Raw genomic sequence first — 22,210 nt, 5'->3', positions numbered from 1 at the left:
CAAACAATAGCATATATTGAAGAAGCCAGGCTGCAAATCCATCCTCCCTTGGAACTTACCATTCAGGTTAATGGCTTCCTACTGAGACCACTGCATTTGTTCCTGAGCTTCTAGGACCCTAAGAACAATGATCTCTGGAAATGCCAGGGCTCCGCACTTCCAGGGACGGTCTGAAAGGCCCAGCTCTTCTCTGTCCTATAGGGTCGCTATGCGCTAGAATTGGTTCACAGCGGTACATAAAGGTGAATATAATTCATGCTGGATTCGTTATTATATATTCAGTAACTTTCATGCATGACTGGACAACAGCTAGAATATACCCCTCCCCTCCCCCACTCCTCAGTGACATCTCTGTCTTTAAACTACTGCAAGGCGGCTCTCTATTTCTGAAAAACTCCAAGTTCTTCTGTGAGACCCTAGAAGACTGACAACAACAAAAGAAAGACTGTTTACCCACATTGTGCATTTGTGTGCGCGCGCACGCGCGCATTTTTGTGACTGTGCGCATTTTGTGGTCTGGAGATTAAAATGAAAAGTCTTGATTTTTTAAAAGGCCAGCAGTAGTGAAGCTGGGGAGAATTCGCCATCCAAGTACGCCCCTGGCGACGGTCCCTTAAAGAGCATCCGGACACTTAAGGTCCAAAGTGAACGGACCCCGGGATTGGACTCATCCCAGCCCTTTTTGGCGCCCTCAGTGAAATATCTTAGTTTCCCGCTTCCCTCTTCCAGCCAGAAGTGGAGGTTTGGGAAACTGCCCAATTTCCCGGCTCTCCCGCCTGCCCCCGCACATCGACGGGAGAAGAGGCAACCTTGTCTTGCAGGCACCCTCTGGCCCAGACATTCATCTCTGTCCATTTCAAGGCGCTGGAACCATCGCCGTAAATAACCAAATACTGCGAGCAAAGGGGAGGGCAGAGGGTTTCTCGGCGAGCTTTACTCAAGAGTCTTCAGCAAACCGTGGTGTAGGGGTGCGATCCAAAGCCTGATTCAAACTACTCCCGGGAAGTGGAGTTGGGGCTTCGCTGGTCCGGGAGGAGAGGTGGGGAGCGGGGGTGAGCGTGCGCTGCTCCTAGGAGGATTACGGCGGAGGCTGTGGCCCACGGCGCCGCTCGCCTCTGCTGCAGCCATTGCACAGCCGTGCATCCCGCATTCAACAGGAGGAACCGGCGGGAGAGCATCCTCGAACCCCCCGCGCCGCAGCCGCCGCCGCAGCCCGTGCGCCCCGCGCTCCCGCGCGCCATGGCCAAGGAAGGCGTGGAGAAGGCGGAGGAGACGGAGCAAATGATCGAGAAGGAGGCAGGCAAGGAGCCGGCGGAAGGCGGCGGCGCGCATCGCCTCGGGGACGCCCAGGAGATGCGCGCCGTGGTGCTGGCCGGCTTCGGGGGGCTCAACAAACTGCGGGTCACCCGAAAGGCCATGCCCGAGCCTCAGGACGGCGAGCTCAAGATCCGCGTCAAAGCCTGGTCCAGTATCCGCTCCTTTCTCGCTCTCTGTGCGCTCTGTTTGGGAGGAGAGGTGGGGAGGAGAGGCAACACCGCCTGGGGTAGCAGAGCCGCCCGCGGGCGCCCGCGACCCGGAACCCGGGATTTGCGTCCTCACCGAGTCTCGGAGCCCCCCTGCAGTCCTCCTCCGGCGGAGGAGGATGCTGAGAACCGGCCTCCTGCTCTCCACGCCGGACGCTGGGGTGACTCGAGGAGACCGTGAGCGCTTGGGGGTGGGGAGTGGATGGAGACGGAGGCGCCCCGCCTCGACTGCTCTGCAGGAGTCCTCCGTCGGGTGGGACAGCCCAGCTGCTAGCATTGAGCTCTGATGATGTTGTAAAATAATAACTGCCGACTTTCGGCGTGCCATCCGTTATCTTTAGAGTTTCACGCATGCGAGGTTATTTAATACTTCCCAGAACCCGGGAGAGTTAAGTACCATCGCTGTTCCCTGTTACAAGTGAGCAAACCGGGGACTCAGAGACGGCCGATCCTCTGGCCAAAATCAGCCAGCCTTCGCGCAGTGGTGTAGCGCGGACTTGGTATCTGGAGTCTTTGAACTGGAGTTCTGGGGCTGTGGAGAGGCATGCCACCCCTTCCTGGACTCGTCCCTTGTCGTGGTGTGGTACTTGAGGGATCTGGGAGACTGAAGTTTGGTTGCTGGGGAGGTAAATCGAAGGCCTTCTCTTAACTCTTTCCTCTCCCCCGGCTAGCGTCTTCTGTATTTCTAGGAAGAGGTGGGGGATGGCGATCAAATCCTTTAGGACTTCTGCTGGCCTGGCAGGAGCTGAAGAGCCCTTTCCCCACTCCCGAGCCCCACCCCACCCCCACCCCGGCTACCTGGGGCACCTCCCCCAGCCACTCTGCTTGCTGGACCTGTAGCAGCAGTTACCCCGTGCGGGGGGCGGGGAGTGCGGTGGGGGATGTTTAACAGAAACCCTGGGAACGAGCCAGCAACCTCTAAATTGCTCCACCTCCATACCTAGCCCTGAGGCAATTTCTAGATAGCCTCCCAGTTCCAGCACCCAAGGCAGTATCTAAATTGCACACCTCCCAATTCCAGAGCCCCCTGGAGCAATCTGTAAATTGTGCCAACCTGTACCAATTTCAAGATGAATCACATCGATGCTTTAGCCTAGGCACCTTCTCTTCCCTTCTTCCTCCCCTCCAAAAAAAGTAAACAAACCTGTCTGCTCAAAGTGATGTGTTGAGAGCACTGCCTCTTAGGGTTTTCAAAACTGTAAAAATGTTTTCTGTCACAATTAGGGACCCTTTGGTTAGCAGCCGAATGCTTTAACCACAGCTCCACCAGAGAATCTTGCCTGAAATCAGGTAGTTTTCGTATTTGAGACCCTTCTCCGGAGCCCCTTCGGATTTGCACCTGGGATCAAGTGTCCCCACACTGCAGGCCACCCCCCACCCCAACTTCAGTTATGCTTGAGGAAGGTGTTGAAGGAAGCCAGGGTAATAGAGACTCAGTGGTGCTCAGTGGTGCCCCCTTCAAGGGGAAGCCAGGGCAGTGCTGTTCCTGACACCCCTTAAATAAATCACCTGCCACATACTGTAGACCAGCTGCCAGAACTTAGGACCTGAAACCAACAATGGAGCCCCATCTGAGAGGCAAGAAAAAAAGCACAGTTGATTCTACTCCCTTTGTTACTTAGAGAACAGATGCAGGATTCACTAGGGAGATTGGAAGGTGGCAAGTGGGAAGAAGGACACAGATCTGGGGTGAGAGAGCACTTCCTCTGTATGGCCAGGCACCAGACTGGACTCTAACCTGACTCCCAGGCCTCTTTCTGGGACTCTGGTGAAGAGAAAAGGCTTCTGCAACCTGGAGACTCTTAAACAAGTTCTGAATTGAGCTTGCTGAACTGAGCTGGTTGATAGCCAAGGAATGTAACTTTCATTGATAAATCACCAATACCCAGCACACGCTGTGTCTCTAATAGGTTTCTGAATGACTGGACTGAGGGAGGGATGTTGAATTATAGTTTTTCTTTATGTGCTGGTGGGAGACCCTCTGTCTTGTAAAATCAAAGCCGTGTATTGATAGTCTAATTCCTTAAGCTTGCTCGCTGGCTCTGCTCTCTCTAGCACTCTCTCTGTATCTCTCTGTACATAATCTTACATCCAAACAGGATTGAGTCATACATAGCATACCGGTGCCAAAGTATCTATTGGAGAGGGAAAATGTTGTTAGCACTTTTGAAAGGAAAACAGTGTTCCCTGCATTGTAGCGTTGTAGATTGGCCTGTGTTCTCTCACTTGATGCTAACTACATAAATGCTGATTGTAACTAAGGCATTTTGAAATCATAAATGTCAGGATGGAGACGAGGAGATTGATTTTCAATGCTAGACACACAAGCTCGTTCTTCAGTGTACACACACACACACACACACACACCCCTACACACACCTACACCTCTCTCCCCGCAGCCTCCCCCACCCCCCTTGCTCAGGGAGCCGACATGAGGGTGGAGGTGGCATTTGGAATACAGTATTTCAAAGGGCCCACATTGATTTTCATTTTGCCAGGCTGGAAGCAGAGTTAGTTGGGTTTGCAAGGAGAGGATTGGAGGAGGCTTGTGAAGACGGCCTGCTGGGCCCACCTCCTCCACTGGCCTGGAATTGCCTGGCCAAGGATGCTCATTGATTTCAAGTTTCGGCCTTGGGAACTTGGATGACTCAATCTGATTCATTTTTATGAATCATTTGATGTTCTCCTGGCGGAAGGTTCCCCCCTTTTATTGGCTCTTTATTTTAAATGGAAACCTTTTAACATCAAAGAGGCTATGCAGTTTGCTTGGGAAGGGGAAATACATAATCCATCAGGACTAGTATTATTTTAGATCTAGAATGGAGGGCACATGTTGGTCTCTCTAAGATTGACAGAAATGGAAGAGACTAGGAGGGGGAAACATTTTCTCCACATCCATTCTCTTGTGTACAACTGAATAAGATAGGTATTCTTCTTATATAGGAGGACAACAAATTTTTTTGGAGCACAGAGATTGATTTGCCTAAGTATTACCCAAGTAGTTGATTAGGATTTGATGCTCACTCTCTTTAAAGTGGGACTTTATTTGATTGATAAGCCATTTGCTGGCTTGGGCCTCCTATTTAAACCAGGTAATACCCCAAAGTCAGGCTCTTTTTGATTTAAACCTTGGAGAGGGATATCATGCTTGAAGGTGGAGGGTCAGAGAAAGAGAGGAAGACCCTCAACAAAATAGATTGTTGAAGCGACTGCTCCAGTGGGCTGTAGGGTGTTAGAAATTGTGAGGATGGCACAGGATAGAACATGGCCCAGCTCTCTTGTTCATATGGATGCTATAAGTAGTACTTGACGCGATGGAACCTAACAACCACCACCACCTCTTTAAAGCTAGACTGATTTTCTTTTGTTACATTTTGTCCCCCTTTGTAGAAGAGTCAGTTGAAGCTCTGGTGGCCTAGAGGTTAAGAAGCTGCACTGCCAACCCAAAGGCATGCAGTTCAAATCCACCAGCTGCTCTGTAGGAGAAAGATGTGTTATCTCCTCATGTGTGATTTATGCCTCTGACAACTCACTGGAGGGTCAGGTGTGAGTTGGTTCTGATTTGACAGCAGTGAACAAAACAACAGCAGATGGAGGAGCCAGGAGAATTGTGATTCAGATCTCTGAATCTGACATCTAAGCAGTTTCTCCTTCTCTCTTCACTGGATATGGCCTTTGGCTCTTTTTATATGTCTAACTACAGGAAATATTCGCTAGTAATTCCCAAGTAGCCTGAATTTCCACTGAAAGCAAAGATTATTGGTTAAATGTAGTCCAAAAAGAGCTTGAGGAGGATGGGGAGAGGGAGAGTCTTGTGTCTAACTGCTAGGAGAACATCCTTGATGAAGAACTCATCCCACCAGCTGGTCACTAACGAATTTACTTAGCAAGTAGCTTAAATTGCTGGAAAAGAGTGTGGCCTTTAGAAAAACACAGACCTGGGTAGAAGTCTAAGCTCCACTGTTTCCTATCTGTGTGACTTTGGTGCGCACGTAACCCAGAGGTGGCCTCTCTCTGGATCTTTGAATCCACCAGCGACTCCTCAGGAGAAAGATGGGCAATCTCTTTCCATGCAGTTTGCATCAGCCATTGTGAGGACGGCATAGGCTTGGGCACTGTTTCATTGTGTTAGACATAAAGTTGCTATGAGTGGGAGCACCTAACAATGACAAGCATCCCATGCTGCAGATGCAAAATAGGTATAATAAGTTGAACTTCACAGTGTTGTTGCAAGAACTGGATGCAGTAAAGAGACTGCCCTGCTGGTGGCACTCAGTAAATAGTGGCGGACTGCCAGGAGGCAGCAGTCCTTAGAAAAAGACATCAGGCTGGGAAAAGTAGAGTCAGCAGAAGAGAAGATGCCTGTCAACAGATGGATCGATACAGCGCCTGACAACGGAGCATGGCGGGATCATTCTGGGGGCGCAGGATAGGGCAAGTTGTCTAGCTGTCCAGAGGGTCGCTGTGAGTCGTGGTGAATTCAGCCGTAAGTGTCAACAACATCAGTTGCTGTCATCTCTAGTTGCCGTCAAGTATATTCCCGCTCGTGGTGAAGAGACCCCCTTGTGTGTCAGAGTAGAACTCTGCTCTCTAAGGTTTTCAGTGGCAGGGTTTTTATAAGTGAATATAAGCATTTGTTCCAAGGTGCCTGGGAGGACTTGAACCTCTAACCTTTTATTTAGCAGCTAAACATATCCTGGAACCTTGCTGCCATAGTTATACCTATGTGATTTCTTGGGATGTGATTTCGATGGGATTTCTTGGTGGCCTGATAACATGGAAGCCATCATTTAGCCACGTAGTCGTATGAGTCAGGCCTTCGTAGATATGAATCCCAGCTCTGCCGCTGACTAACCGGGTGTCTTAATTCCAGTTTCCTAGAAGAGAGGCTGAGATGGGGTTCTTTCTCAGGTAGGTTCTTGAAGGTGGTGCTCTTAGGAGAATGAGAAGGGAGGCAGGATGAAGTACAGGAAGGAGTGTCACACGGCTCTGGTCGTGGTCGCCGCTGTGTCCCACGACGAACTCAGGAGCAAGGATGAGCGGAAGAGCCAGTCCCACCTTGAAGCAGAGGAGGTGGCCTTTTGTGCAGGTTGTCCCCTGAAGGGTGGCTATGGAACCTCTCAAGCAGTGATACCCTCTGCGTGATGAAGGCTGTTCTCCAAGAGAAGACAGGTCTGAGCAACCAGCATTTCCAGGAGTTGGGGGCAGGGTGCACCTGACAGAAAGAGAGCTGGGCAGGGTCCTCCACGTTGCCTGGCTTTAAACACTTCGTAAACTTGATTTTCCTGATCTACAAATGGAAATGGTGATTCTGTTGCCCTTCAGAGTGTTGTAATGACATTTAATGAAATGGCGACGGAGTCTTGTATGAAGATGCTTGGTCAGAATAAATGACCAGCCAATACTAGCAATTATTATTGAAAAGACTCCATGGTCAGTGCACATGGTTCATATCCTCGGCCACTAACTAAAAGGTTGGAGGATTGAGCCCAGTCAGAAGGACCTGGAGTCACTCTGATTCAGAATCTGGCCGATTACTGGAACCGTTATTATGAACCCTCGTGGCATAGTATGTTAAATACTGTGCTGCTGACGGGTCTGAAGGAGAAGGATGGGCAGTCGCCTCCTGGAAAGATTTACAGTCTCTACAGTGGAGGGCTGGAGGGTCACCAAGAGTTGTAAATCCATTTACTGGCAGTAAGTTTGGGTTTTTGCTTTTTTTTTTAAATACTGTTAAAAGACCATTTTTATTTTATTTTATTATTTTTTTTGTGTGTTTACCGTCAAATCAGATCTGACTGGTACAGGAGGAGATTGTCCCTCCTCCCCCGGCAGAGCATCTGGTGGATTTGAACCGTGCGCCTCTGGGATTGCAGTGCAGCTTCTTGCCACTAGGCCACCACAGCTCCCCTTAAAAGAACATTTTTATCTAGACTGGTTTATTCTTTGTTTCCATGGACAGCCTCTACGCTTTATCATTCAGACTGGAACCCTTTTGGGAGAGAAAGGCCACTCAGAATTGTTATTTCAGGACAGCAGGATGGGGGCTGTTCTGGGCAAACCAGGTTACATGGTTCCCCTCACGGGGCTCCGATCTGTGCCTTTGCATCTGCCAGTCTTGTCACCATTGAACTTCTCCTGGACAGGGCTGGTAGACAGGAGGCCTTGGGCCTCCAGGTTGGGCATTTAAGTGGTCATTAACAAGCCTTGTCTGGTCTGTGGCTCACACAGGCTTGTGGTGGAAAAGCACTAATGGATTGGGGACATTTATTTTCCAGGCTGATTTACAGCAAGAGGCCACATGAAATGGCTGGAAGGAGACCAGTTGGATGAAAGATGGTTCCAGCTTTCCCTAGCTCCATGGGCACATCTGAAAATGGGCCGAGGATGGGCCGTAATAGATTGGTTGCCTTCTGTTTGGTCACACAGGAGTAAATTCGAGTGAGGGGAGAAAACTCCATTTCCTGAGCACTTGCTGAGAGCCAGAAAGTCAGTGGTCTGTGATACATGCTTGTTTCCTTGCATCCTTGTGGCACCTCTTAGGGCTGGGATTACTCTCCCATTTTAAAGATGGGGAAACTGACTTTCAAGAGATCACTCACATCTAAATAGAAGAGTGGTTAAAAAAATCCAAGCTTGCCATGCTATTGGACTCTTCATTTGAGAGGCAGAGAAACAGAAAGACAGACACACATGCACAAGAGAAGAGAGCAAAACAAGAGACGCAGACATAAGTAACGCAGGGAAAGAACCACTGATGCGTTGGACTGGCTGAAGGTATAACTGGAAAGACTCAACTTTGCTGGTTGACTGAAAACAAGACCTTTGTGTTTCTGTACTGCCTCTCCTCTTTCATTTCTAAGGTGTAGGAGGCCAGGCAGGGTTGAATTATCGTATGCCTTGACCTGTACTGTCCCTGCTGAAGTCATCACCCTTTGGAGCCACTGAACACCTTCAGTCCCTCATCCTATCTTCTTTGTTTCAGTTTGGCTATTGTTACATTGGCCACTTGATCGCAGGGTGTCTCCAGACAGCACAGCACCAAACTGTCAAGAGTAAGGTTGAAGTGGTGAAATATGGCCAATATAGTCTTTCTCTTGTTTATGAAAATAAACAAGCAACCATGAGATTGAGTGATGCAGAGGTTTGCAGAAAGAATGGATTGCTGTGAGAATTCCAGCCCCCCAGCCAAGAAGCCAGCCTGGCACTGAGATGAGAATGCAGTGTTCTGTCCTGCTCTGGGTTGGATGCACATGTCAACGATTTGACAGGAAGGATGCCTTCTGTGTAGGCTCAGTGATGTGGAGTCTTCACTGGTGATGAGAAGATTATGGTGCAAATGGAAAGATGCCTGGCATTTCCCTTGGTGGCTCAGTAGTTAAGCATTCAGCTGCTAATCAGAGCGCTGGTGTCTGAAGCCTCCACTTGTTATGCAGGAAAAGGATGTGGCAGTCTCTTTGGGGGGGTGGGGAGGGATCATAGCCTTGCAAATAAATCCAGTAGGGTTCTTGTGCTCCATCCTGCTGGATTGCTATGAGTCAGAATTGACTCAACAGCCATAGATTTGGGCTTGGGGTTGCCGCCCCCACTAGCCCCTCCACATTCATTCATGGCTGATGAAAGAATTTGGTTCACTGTAATTTTAAAATCCCAGACCTTTGGGCATATCACAGACATGACATTTGGGGTGAAAACATGCCCTCACCGGGGCTTGGGACATGGCACTAATGGCACTTCCTTCTCCAAAGAGGATATCTTTTGTGGCATCTTGGCATTTGTCATAGAAGGAAAAGTTTAATTAGAAGCTAGAAGAGACTCTTGCTAGGAAAGGGCAGCGGGCATGTAATCTCAAATTAGTTTGATTCCTTTGTGTGTGATCTTGTAGAGAAAGTCAGCAGGAGCCGTATTAAAATGAGTGAATTCAAGGCCCAGAAGACTTAGTGGATCCTTCACAGAGAGGGACTGTTTCATCTCTGAACGTGGCATTTGTTAATGAAAGCAGGTGGTCTTCAATCTCTTTCTGTCACTGACTCCGGCCCCTCAGCCATGTTGCAACTCCAGTATTTTCTTTTTATTATTATTTTTTTGTGCATAAACCATCAAATTGGATCTGACTGGCACAGGAGGAGATTGTCGCTCCTTTTCCAGCAGAGCATCTGGTGGATTCGAACCATGCACCTCTGGGATTGCAGTGCAGCTTCTTGCCACTAGGCCACCAGAGCTCCCTGTATCTCCAGGATTGTCCTGGATGGCATGCTGTTCCATTTATCTGATGCTGCTATGACAGAAATACCACAAGTGGATGGTTTTAACAAATAGAAACAGGTTCTTTAACAGTTTGAGGCTCAAACTCAAAAACTCAAAGCAATTGCTACCCAGGCAGAACCCACAGGAGCAGGCTGACCTCCCAGGCTGTTCTTGGAGGCTGTAAATTGAATGGGTGGAGACTGCTCATCTTTCTCCCACAGAACTGTTGATGGGTTTGAACAGGCAGAGAGGTACCACCTTTGGGCTGTGGCCTACCTACCAGGCTACACCTTGAGAGCTCCTCCTAAGGCTGACGTTGGAATTTAGGGCGCTGGCTCTAGGAGAAGACTCTCTGTGAGCGTGGTTAGGGTAGGAGAAAGGTCCTTTTGCCTTGATGATTTTGGTGATATTGTGATGTCAGTATGTCTCAAAAGTGGATGGCTTAAAACTCAAACCTGCACTGATAAGGCCACTTTAAAAAAAATTACTAATTTCAATGAAAATTTACAGAGACCTTGGATTTCCATCCATTCATTGTTGCACTTTTCTCCCCTCCCAGCCCTCCCCGCTAGTACACTACCTTCTTGGAAAAGTAAAAGAAAACTTATTTCATTGTTTTACAAACCCTACCCAGGTCCACTCCACTATGCAGCCTTTGCTCTGGACTCCTGTCATGACAAATATACCTAATCACATATCCCTTTTAAACAGTTTTCCTCCCTCATCTGTTTCAATGCAGTATACATTATTGAACCCATCTTTTTCAGTCTCTCCCCAACCCTGATGTCAGTCCTGTTTTACAACAGTGTCACCATGCAGTATTTGTCCTTTTGTGACTGAGATACTTCACTTCGCATAATGTCCTCCAGGCTCACCCATTTTGAATAATATTGCATGAGTTCCTTGTTTTTGAATGCAGCATAGTATTCCATTGTGTGAATATACCACAGCTTCTCTATCCATTCATTTGTTGATGGGCACTTAGGTTGTTTCCAAATCCTTGCTATTGTGAACAAAGCTGCGATAAACATGGGCGTGCATATATCTGCTTGGATGTCAGTTATGGTCTCTTTGTGGTATATTCCCAGTAGTGGAATTTCTGGGTCAAATGGTATGTCTATTTGCAACTTTTTGAGAAAGCACCATACCGCCTTTCCACAGTGGTTGAACCATTTTACACTCCCACCAACAGTGAATAAGGGTTCCAGTTTCTCTACAATGTCGCCAGCATTTGTTGCTTGCTGTTCTGTTAAATTTTCCTATTCTTACTGGGGTGAGATGATATCTCATAGTTGTTTTAATTTGCATCTCCCTTAGAGCTATGGATTTTGAACATTTCTTCATGTCCTTGTTAGCCATTTGAATGTCTTCTTTGGTGAAGTGTCTGTTCATATCCTGTGCCCAGTTTTCTATTGGATTATTTACCTTTATCTTGTTGTGGTGCTCAAGTATTTTATAAATTCTGGATATAAGCCCCTTATCTGATATGTCATTACCAAATACTTTTTCCCAGTCTGTGGCTTCCCATTTTACCTTGTTGGAGAAGTTTTTGGATGTGCATAGGGATTTGATTCTTAGAAGATCCCATCTATTTTGTCTTCTCCTGGTTGTAGGTTGATAAGGCCACTTAATATGACATGACAAAACCAAACCAAACCATTTCCAATTGAGAGTATAGCCTCAACATTATAAAGAAAAAAGATAACCACAAACTTCCACTTCTGTGAAGTAGATTCCAACTCAAAGTGACCCTGTAGGAGGACAAAGGAAAGGGAATCAAAATGTCCGGTGGGACTAATATATGCAAGAAACTAGCCAAGATTTGGAGCCTTCAGAGAAGACCACACTCTTCCTCCTTGCCCTCTCTATTCTTTATTTCTTCTGTGCTGGTCACATCGATGGCTTTTTTTTATTTCTCCAGTGCTGGTCATATTGATGGCTTTGGCCCTGGGCATACCCCACTGATTGTCCTTCCTTCCAGTGAGTTTCCAAAGGCAGTAAATTACACAATCAACACTCTTGGCACCAGCAACCACGAAATTAAAAGACTTGTGATGGGAAAGTCTGCTGTCAAAGACCTCTCTCTCCAAAGTACAGAAGAGCAAAGATGTCACTCTGGAGACTAAGGTGCACCTGATCCAGGCCATGGTCTTTGCAATCACCTGTTATGCATCAGAGAGTTGGACAATGATTAGGGAGGATAGAAGGAGAATTGATGCCTTTGAGCTGTGGTGCTGGAGAAGAGTACTGAATGTACTATGGACTGCTAAGAGAATGTACAGGTTCATCCTAGAGAGGGTTAAACCAGGCTGCTCCTTGGAGGCAAGGATTCTGAAGCTTTGTCTGACATACTTTGGACATGTTGCAAGAAGGAACCAATCCTTGGAGCGGGGCATCATGCTTTGTAGGGTGGAGGCACAGTGCAGGAGAGGAAGACCCTCTATAAGGAGGACTGATTCAGTGACTAGGGTAATTGAGATGGGCATGTCGGTGACAGTGAGATTGGCACAGGATAGAGCATTGTTTAGGGCTGTTGTGCATAGGGTCACTGAGTCTCAGGGGACTTGATGGCACATAACAACAACAAATTACACAGGAGGAGATTGTCTTTCTGCTAAGAAGCAGCTGGTGGATTCAAACCATCTACCTTTGGGTTGCTAGTACAACTCCTTTCCACTAGGTCTCCAGAGCTCCAGAGTAGATGCCACGAGAGGAACCTGCTGTATTTTCCTCCATGCTAGTTGGGTGCTGGAGTCTTACTTCTGCTGTGCACCCTTCCCACCCAATATGGATCACACATACCACGTATGTAGTCAGTACTCTCCCTGCTTCACGTTAATGAGCATGTTAGTTAGTCTTATCAAATGTTATCATTATTATCATAATTTCATTTATCGCTTACTTTCCGTGTGCCACAGGCACTGTACTAAGGGTTTGATGGGAATTTTGACGTTACCAAACATTTTACAGGATCAAAGAGGTGAAGAAACTAGATGAAAAGCACACAACTTTTAAGACAGGGAGCTCGGGTGCCAGCCAGACTTTGCCTTTCTCTTTTTGTGTGCCCACCTATTTCTTGCTTTTCTGGCACCTCTGGATGATGCAAAAAGTGGTGGATGTGCTTAACTGTCAGTTGAGAGGTAGAAGGTTTGAGAACACCCACATAAAGCTTGGAAGAAAGGCTTGACTATTTCTGGGGGTGGGTGGGAAATCAGCCAATAAAACCTTTAGCTGGAGTTAGCTATGCTCTGATCCACGTGGAATTAGGAATTTGGACAGGCTCAGCAGCAACTCGATGGTCACACATCTGTCCCAGGCCCAAGGTGCACGTCCTGAAGGGGATGGGAGTGGTGGCAAGTGATCAGCTCTGAATCAAGCCCTTCTTGACATCAACAGTTCTTTTCCTTTTAGGAATGATTTTCCTTTTAGGAATGAAACACTCTCTGGCAGCCTAGTCTGTAGGGAGTTGCACTGTTAACCCAAAGGCCGAGCTTTCCCTGGTGGTTCGAATCCACTGCCAGCTCTCAGGGAGAAAGATGGGCCGTTTGCCTCCCCTGCAATTCACAGGCTCAGAAACCAGGTAGAGGGTAAGCCGTGAGTCTGCTTGGACTCAGCAGCAAGGAGGTATTTGTTTTGTGTGCCTTCTCTGATGGGTAGGTTGGGTTGGTGATTTTTTTTGTTATCCTCAGAGGGCATAGCTACAAATGTGTACACAATAGAGCCAACTATTATCCCAGACAAGGGCCAGGGTTCAATCCTGCAGGGAACTCAGAATTCCAAGCTGCACCAGACATAACCACCTCTCTCCTTCTCAGCATGGACACACACGCATCTTTAAAGAGACCATCTATCAAGTTACTGAGTTTCTTTAAACTAAAAAAAAAAATTGTGCATCCCATCATCTAGGGATCGAAAGAATTGCTTTCCATTTATCTCTGCTACGCTTAGTTCAGTCATCTAATGGGAAGCTATTAAGCCCACCGCTTCTATGATTGGTCTGAATGATTTTGTAATTGGATTCTCTTTATCCTCCCAGCTAAATGCACAAAAATGGTTCCCACTGGGGACCTCGTAATAAACTCTGACTCAACATTCTGCAGGCGGAAGCATGGATGTGTGGCACAGTCATTGGTGTGCCCACCTTCTGGAGACAGGCCTTTCACTGTTACTGTCATCAAGTCCTCCAGGGCTCCTCAGACTGAGCCCAGAGGGGACAGGTCGGACCTCTGGTCTGCCACCCGGAAAGCTGCCTGCCGTTGAGTCGGTTCATGGTCCTCTCTCCACTTCGTTTCAGAAGCTGTTAAGTGTTTTTGAGAGAGAATGACAGATCTGCTGTCAGGAACCTCTCCAGGGCGCTAAAGAATAAGGATGTCAGTTTAGAAAACAGTGCACCTGATCCAAGCTATGGCCTTTTCAGTTGCTTCTGAGGCATCTGAAAGTTGGACAGTAATCATGGTTGAATGAAGATGACTGAAGAAGACTCGATGCCTTCAAACTGGTGTTAGAGTCCTGAAGATTCCCCAGACAGACAAAGAACAAACAAGTCCATGTTGGAGGAAGTGCAACCAGGGTGCTCCTTCGAGGCAACGATGGTGGAACTTGGTCTCGCATAGTGTAGACTTGTCTGGAGGAGTCAGTCGTTGGCGAAAGTCTTCAAAGTGGGAAAGGTAGAGGGCCAGAGAACGAGAGGAAACCTGTCAGCACAGCGTTTGTAACAGTGGGCTGGAGCTTACAGAGGTTATGAAGAGGGTACAGGACAGGGCGAGGCTCCCAGCTGCTGTTCTTACGGTTGCACTGGGTTGGCGTCAGCTCGGTGGCACGTGACAACAGCAACACATCCCTATGAGAGCAAACTGCCTCTCTCTCCTTCAGAGCAGCTAGTAGATTTGAACCGTTGACCATTTATTTAGCAGTACAATATGCTAAACAGTATGCCAGCAGAGCTCCTTCTCTGGTACTGCTATTCCTAGGAAGTAACAAAGGCAGGTGTGCCACCCACCAGTGAACTGTATCCACAGCCTATAGCCAGTGGGAAAGTCTATTCTTCCTTTTAATGTGGTCTTTTTCTTTTTCTTTCCTTTTGAATCCCTAATGTAAGCTTCCTTGTGTGGCATAAACAGTAAATATTAGACAAAAGGTTGGGAGTTTAAACATACCCAGAGATGCCTCAAAAAACATGCCCACTGATGTACTTCTGAAAGGTCACTGCATTTGTGCTCTGGGCACTTGGGGTCTCCATAGCAACGAAAAAGAATTTCCCTCTTCTAGGGGAATCTAACTTCCAAAAGAATTGAATAATCACTGCCACTTTCTTATTACCCAAATTCATTGCATTCAAATGGTTCCAACTCATGGAGACCCTGGAGAACAGGGTGGAACCGCCCCAGGGAGGACAGAGTGGAACTGCCCTAGGGGGCAGGCAGGGAGGAGAGTGAGACTGCCCCAGGCATTTGGGGCCAGGTTTCCAAGGCGGTAGATCTTGATCTTAGCCAAAAGTCCGGGAAGTGATATAAGGCGGTAGACCTTGATGTAAACAGACACTGCATTCTCTCTAGCAGAGTTTGAAGCAGATGTTTTGGGTACCAGCTTAGTCACTGTTTAACATGCTATTAATTTTCAGAGCTGCATCCTCTGCACTACTTCTGAAAAAGTTCCTCTCCTCGCCTCAGACTCCCAGCAAACTCTTCCTCCGCTTTCTTCACACTCTCCCAGCCTCTCAAACCCGACCCTTGAAGTCGCTGTGTTTTGCACCCATCTTTGCTCACCTTTCACAACTAACCTTTCATCCTCCAGGAGTAAATCTTTGCTCTTTTCCAAGTGCTTCCATCAAACAGCTCTTTGGCCTTTTCATTTCTTCCCTTCACTGTTAGGCCAGCATACATAACTGGGTTGTCGGCCAGGCTTGACTGGGAGATAATCACTTTGAGAAATAAGAAGGAAGGAAGGAGCTCAAGTCAATCCTAGGCATTTTCTCACTTAAACATCTGTCGTGGAATCATCCTTTAAGAGACTGTGGTGTGCATCTTCTTGTGAAAAATTCCGAACGTTCAAAGACAAATGTTGAGACAGTTCTCTGCCTACAGTTAACAGGCAAGACAGTGAATAATGATTCTGCTCTTCCCTTGAGATGAAATGTCCATTAACTAAAATTCCAAGTCCAGTCCCTCAATCGCAGTGACCACATTAAAGTGTCCAGAAGCTACACATGGTAGTGGTTGTTGTTTGTGTTAGTTGCCGTCAGGTCCACTGCAGTTTACAGTGTCTGCATAACCAGTGCTGTCTCTGTCTGTTGACATGTCAGTTGGTATATGGACTGACTTCCTGGATAGCTGAAGTCCACATTCTCCAGTGCAGGATGTACTACTGGACAGTGCTGCCCTGGTCTTCATTCCCCTTTCCGATAGGAATAATAGCTTTTTTTTTTTTTTTTAACACTCAACTCTCACAAATGTGAGGGGTTTTTTTTGTTTTTAAAAATTTTATTTAATTATTATTGTGTGTGTCTCTACCATCAAATCAGATCTGACCGGTACAGGAGGAGACTGCTCCTCCTTTTCCGGCAGAGCATCTGGTGGATTTGAACTGCATATCTCTGGGATTGCATTGCAGCTTCTTGCCACTAGGCCACCAGAGCTCCCCTGGAATAATAGCTTTTAAGAAATCTTTTTTCATCAGCAATGATGTGTTAAGAGATAGCTGTCATGTTCTAGAAAAAATGAACTTTTCCTGTGAGCCTGTGTGCACCTTTTGAGCATCAGAGAGAAGTCAAGGACATGCTGTGCCGTCTGGCTCCTGCCTGTTCCCTCTGGACGAGAGAGACAAGGCTGGAGAGGCAGCGAGAACAAGAGCAGAGGGCATGCCATTCCTCGGTGACGCTGTCCTGTGAGAAGGCTCTCTAGTCCCTGCCAAGTGAGTTAATCACTCTCCCCTCTGTGCTAAAGGTAACCTGGCAGCACCCCCTGTGATGGCACTGTCAGGCTGGATACTCGTTTGCTTGTTGATCTCTGAACTCCTGGGAGGCAGAGATGTCATTGTCACTGCCACAGCACTAGTGCCCATCACAGAAACATTGGGGGAGATGCTGAATTTCAATTGAATTCCCTTGACTGTCCTCAGCAACCAGTCACTACCAGACTTTTGCTTGAAATGGATGTATTTCCAACATTCAAAGTGGAACACAGAGATGTCAGGAAAGCCATGAGTTCGGGGCCTCCCTGGTGTCTGCGAGAAGCCAGAGATCACAGGGGCCTGTGATAAAGAGACGAGAACTCTAGGGAGGACATTGGCATGTTGGAAGCACCCCCCTGGTGCTGGGCAGCACTTGATGGGACCGGGCAGACCCAGTACAAGACCCCGCTGCACAGGAGCAGCATGGCGTGTCTTCTGTATTCTGCCCTCATCTCTCTGAGAATACCTTCATCAACACTTTTGACTCTGAGTCCATGACGGGCCAGAAAAGCAGAGGTTTGGTACATTCCCTCCTTTTCCCAGGACTGACGCTCTTCTTTTTCTTTCTTTATCTGAGCTGATCACTGCAAAATGCCAAGGACAATGGGCCTCAGTCTCAGAAAACCTTGCTCTCATTTTTTCTCTTTTGTGGGTGAGAGGAGTTGTTCAAGCCCACGTTTCTTTGTTTCACCACTGTGACAACAGACCGAAGACACATCTGCTATGAAAGATAAAAATGTGTGTGTCTACATTAGTTCTCTGTGGCCACTTTAAAAAAAAAAACACACACACACTCAAATCGGGAGGCTTAAAACAGAATATTGTTCTCTCCTACTCCCAGACGTTCAGTAGGTCAGCCAGGCATTGTTATGGAGTCAGAACTGACCCGTTGCTGGCTCTCCAGTGGGTTTTCAGAGGCTGTAAATAGCACAGGAGGAGACTGCCTGTGTTTCTCCCACAGAGCAGCTGGTAGATTGCAACGCTTGCCTTTGGACTGGCAGCACAAGCGCTTACTCACGAGGCCACGGGGTCTAGACGTCTAACTGATCACATTGTCAGGGCCGTGCTTTCTGTAAAGACTTTAAGGGCGGCTCCTTCCTCATCTCTACCAGCCTGAGAACCTCCCGGCTCTCCTTGGCCTGTGGATCCATCCTTTTAGCCTCTGCATTGGTATCCACCTGGCTGTCTTCCCTCCTCTCGGCATCTTTTTATAAGAACAGCAGTGCTGCTGGATTCACGCCCAGCCTACTCCAGTATGACCTCAGTTTGCTTAGTTGTTCATATCTACCGTGACTCTACTTCCAAGTAAAATCACATTCTGAGCTTCTGAGATGTTTATAAATTTTGAGGGTTGTCCGACCAAATGCCTTATTCATCTAGTACAGCTGTAGCAGAAATGCCCAAAGTTAGTGGCTTTAAGAACAGAAATTTATTTCTCTAAGTTGTGGAGGTTAAAAGGATCTTAGATGTGCCGATTCCTCTTACGGGCTTTTCCTCCTAGTTTCTGGGTTCTGGTGGCCTACTGGATAAAGAATTATGCTGTCAACCCAATGACAGGTGGTTCAGATCCATCAGTTGCTCTGAAGAAGAAAGATGGACAGTATCCTCCCATATGATTTACAGCCTCTGAAAACCCCCTGGAGGGTCAACTATAAGTCAGTTCTCACCTGAAGGCAATGAATTGAGCTGAGTGTACTAACTAGCCTTGAATTGGGTTTCAAGTCCAAGAGGGAAAGTCTCAGTCTCTGTGTTTGTAAAACAGACCCTGAGTCTGGCTGAAAGACATTGACTTATTGCCTTGGGGGAACTTCATGAGGAATGAGCAGCACTGTAGCCAGAGACGGCCCTCTGGATTTGTTCTTGGGTCCGCCGTGGCACCCTGGTGAGAGTGTGGTCACACAGGGCTGGAGTAGGTGGTCTCAGACTTTGTCCTAATCAGACCCTAGGGTAGTGGGAGGATGGGAGCTGCCTGTTACTGTAAGTCTCCCAGACTGCTAACATCAAAGTCGTAAGAAAGAATGTACTTTAAGCTGGTTAATGGGAAACAGAGATAATCATCTTAGCCCATCTAAGCTCTCATTGAATTTGGCTCAGAAGCCAGTTTTGGGGTGTTTTTTGAATATCCCGTTTACTTAGCATTCCAGTGTATAGCTGACACGCAAACAGTGTCATGGACTGACTTGTGTTCCCCCAAAGTATATGTATATAATGATGCCATATGAAGACAAGTCTTAAAAAAACCATCAAAGACTGGTCGCCATTAATGATCCTGGTGTACATCCCCGAGATGGTTGTAGGAGCTCTGTCAGGCCATTGTTGTCACTGCTGCTGGGGGTCTGATGGCCATCCACACCAGGAATATTCTGGTCTTCCCTGACTCTTCTTACAGGAAATTCAGAGTGCCTCTGAGACAGTGCCTGCAGTCACACCAGCTCATAGTTTGAAGTACCTTTAGCTGACAGCTTTCTCTATGGATTTTTGTTTGTTTTGACTTGAGTTTTGAGTGAATGTTTACAACCATTCATACACATTTTAATACAAAGCTCACACTGTCATCACACTTTCCCCACTTCCTCCCAGTAATTCTCATCTCCCTGAATCCTTCTATCTTACCCTTTCCTGCTTTCAGGCCTTTATCCTTGGATAAATGCTTTGATTCCTTTAGGATAATGATAACCTTTTAAATTTAGCCTTAATTAGTTTAGTAAGGGGGGGAACTACATGACACCTAACTCTCTCTTATCATACTTATTAAAATTATGCCAATCTAAAAAAAAATTATGCCAATCTTTGAGAAAAGCAAGATTAGAGAACATAATGTTATTATCAAGCTCTTTCCTTCACTTAACACAAACCAAAAAATCTAAAATGTTTTAAGAGCTGTGTAAAAAAGTCCAAAGCAAATCAAAACATTGCCATTAAATCTGTTCCCACTGCCAGTGATCCAGAGGACTGCGCAGATTTACCCTGTAAGGTTTCCAAGTCCGCACTCTTGATGCTAGCAGTGTGCCACATCTTTCTACCAAGGAGCAGCCAGTGGATTTGAACATCTGACCTTCTGGTTAGAAGCCTAGCACATAATTTATGTTTTAGATACCATAAATATCTGAAGACTACACCTCATGTGGACCTGGGCTGGGACATCAGTGCATAGTCATTGCTATTCTCAGGTGAAAAAGAATGAAATTACCTCAGAGAATGTGGGGAATCTGTGGGGGCAAAAGAAAAGATAGATGGTGTCACCAGTCACTGTGTGGCCTAGGGCAAGAAACTTAGTGTCTCTGATCTATACTTACTTGTTTTGTCTGAAAAAGGGGAAATGTGGAGTCAGGAATGAATGCTGTTGAGGGTAATTAATTGTGGCATTTGTTTCTTTTGGTTTCATGGAAGAGAGATTGCTCAGGGAACAATAGAGTCAACTCAGTAGCCAGCAGCAGAATAGTTTGTCATCTTCCACTGTCCATCCAGAAGCAGGGGGTCTTGGACTCTATCCTGGAGGAACCCCAGCAGGCCACCTTCTATTTGAGGGTCACATGTCTTTATAAGAAAATCTCTTAAACCAAGTAATGAATGTCTCCATCAGTACAGTCCCAGCCACAGATGCCAGGAAAGGTCCCTGGTGGTGCAAATGGCTTGCACTCGACTACTAACCGAGAGGTTGGTGGTTCAAATCTATTCAGCAGCACTTCAGAAGAAAGGTCTGGGATCTGTGTCTGTAAAGGTGGAAAGCTCTGTGGAGTAGGTCCACTCTCTAACCTGTGGGCACTCCATGAGGTGCGATTGGTTCGGTGCCAACAGGCTTGACTTTGGGTTTTAAATGCTAGGACTGCAGGTGCAAATACTGCTTAACTGCTAACGGAAAGATTGGGGGTTCACATCTGCCCGGAGGTGCCTTGGGAGAAAGTGACCCACTTCTGAAAAATCAACCACTGATAAATACATGGTGCAGTTTCACTCTGATGCACTTAAGGCATGAGGGCATTGGGGTTGACTTGAGGGACATGGGCAAATGCTAATTATGTCTTGTGGGGAGGCGTTAGGGAGAGAGGCAGCATGCTAGAGGTCTGGTGTTCAGGTCAGAGGCCTCCATTATCTGCTCACCTTGTCCTTATCCTGAGATAAACAGCACTGGCCTCCCCACCTCTGGGCTCTCTTTGCTTCCTGGCCCCTCCCTGGCGGTGGCCGGTATTGTCACTGGGACTCTTTTTGCCTTGCTGAGAATACGTACACTACAGGGTTTTGCAAAGCCCGTTTGAGCCCTTCTTCTTGAACTTTACAGGAGGTCTAGTCAGGCTGTGGTCGTCTCAGTCACTTGATATGCTTGTATTTGAGAGCTGGACAATGCATAAAAGTGACAGAAGAATTGATGCCTTTGAACTGTGGTGTTGGAGTACTGAATACCCCATGGACCGCCAAAAGAGCAAACAAATACATCTTAGGAAAAGTTCAGCCAGAGTGCTCCTTGGAGGCAAAGATGGCCAAGCTTCATTTGCCATACTCTGAGCTCGATACTAGGATGGGCTGGTTCTTGGAAAGGGACATCATGCTTGCAAAGGTGGAGAGTTGGGTGAAAGAGAGGAAGACTCCTAACAAGATAGAGTGACATAGTAACTGCCACAGTTCAAGTGTGCCAGGAATTATGAGATGGCACAGGACAGGACAGGGTTCAGGTCTATTGTTAATTAGGTCGCTCTGAGTCATGTTCGACACTTAACCACTGCAGTGTCAGAATGCATAACAGATCAGTCAGCAGTTTAAGTTGGCCAGGGGCTCAACGAGGGAAAGATGAAGTGGTCTCATTCTGTAAAGATTCAGAGCCTAGAAAACTGGTGGAGGGTCGTTGGGAGAAAGATGGGCGTTCTCCTCCCTTGACTTACAGCCTCAGAAACTTGCTGGTGGGTCAGCTTTTAGCCAGTCCTAATCCAGCAGCAGTGAGTTCAAGTTTAGAGCTAGAATGTCTGATGACCAAGTAGTCAAGATGTATTTTTAAAGTTAAGAGTCAACAGAGAGGTTAACACCAGCAACCTTTCACATTAAGAGTGTAAACTCTGCAACTGCTATTTTAACTGGGGGGGAGCAGAATCCTGTTGCTTCCCTGCAAACAGAGAACTGAGTTTTGCTATTTTGGTACCATCTATACCATCTCTGTACGTGAAGTTTTTAGGAGAGGTGCACTTTGCTAGAAAGAGGGGAAAGAAACGAAGGGAGGGAGGGAGGCAAGCAGGGAATGAGGGACAGAGAAGGGAGAAGAGAAAGTTGAGCACATGCTGTCTTCTGGTTCTCATTTTGAGTTTCTTCTCTTTCACACGCCCACAGTGGTTTAAACTTCATTGACTTGATGGTTCGACAAGGGAATATTGACAATCCCCCCAAGACGCCTCTGGTGCCGGGGTTCGAGTGTTCGGGGATTGTGGAGGCTCTGGGAGACAGCGTGAAAGGCTACGAGGTAAGGTTTCGACTTCCGAATTCAGGGAATCTTTCTATGAAATCGA

At 47.1% G+C, this 22,210-nt stretch overlaps 1 protein-coding gene across 1 annotated transcript in view; it reads left to right on the top strand.

Annotated features, from left to right (window-relative positions):
- The first annotated feature begins 1,154 nt into the window (after positions 1-1,154).
- VAT1L (vesicle amine transport 1-like) overlaps positions 1,155-22,210 on the top strand; it is a 145,579-nt gene continuing 124,523 nt past the window's right edge. Inside the window, exons 1-2 of the mRNA XM_006888816.1 lie at positions 1,155-1,463; positions 22,035-22,164. Coding sequence (XP_006888878.1) covers positions 1,240-1,463; positions 22,035-22,164 — 354 coding nt within the window. The 5' untranslated portion in view covers positions 1,155-1,239. The remainder of the gene's footprint in view (positions 1,464-22,034; positions 22,165-22,210) is intronic.

This window comes from Elephantulus edwardii, unplaced genomic scaffold, assembly GCF_000299155.1.
Source record: "Elephantulus edwardii isolate Elephantulus edwardi_28Jun2011 unplaced genomic scaffold, EleEdw1.0 scaffold00072, whole genome shotgun sequence".
Classification (NCBI taxonomy): Eukaryota; Metazoa; Chordata; class Mammalia; order Macroscelidea; family Macroscelididae; genus Elephantulus; species Elephantulus edwardii.
The sequence above is the reverse complement of the archived record's forward strand: the minus strand, read 5'-3'. Positions and strand labels throughout refer to the sequence as shown.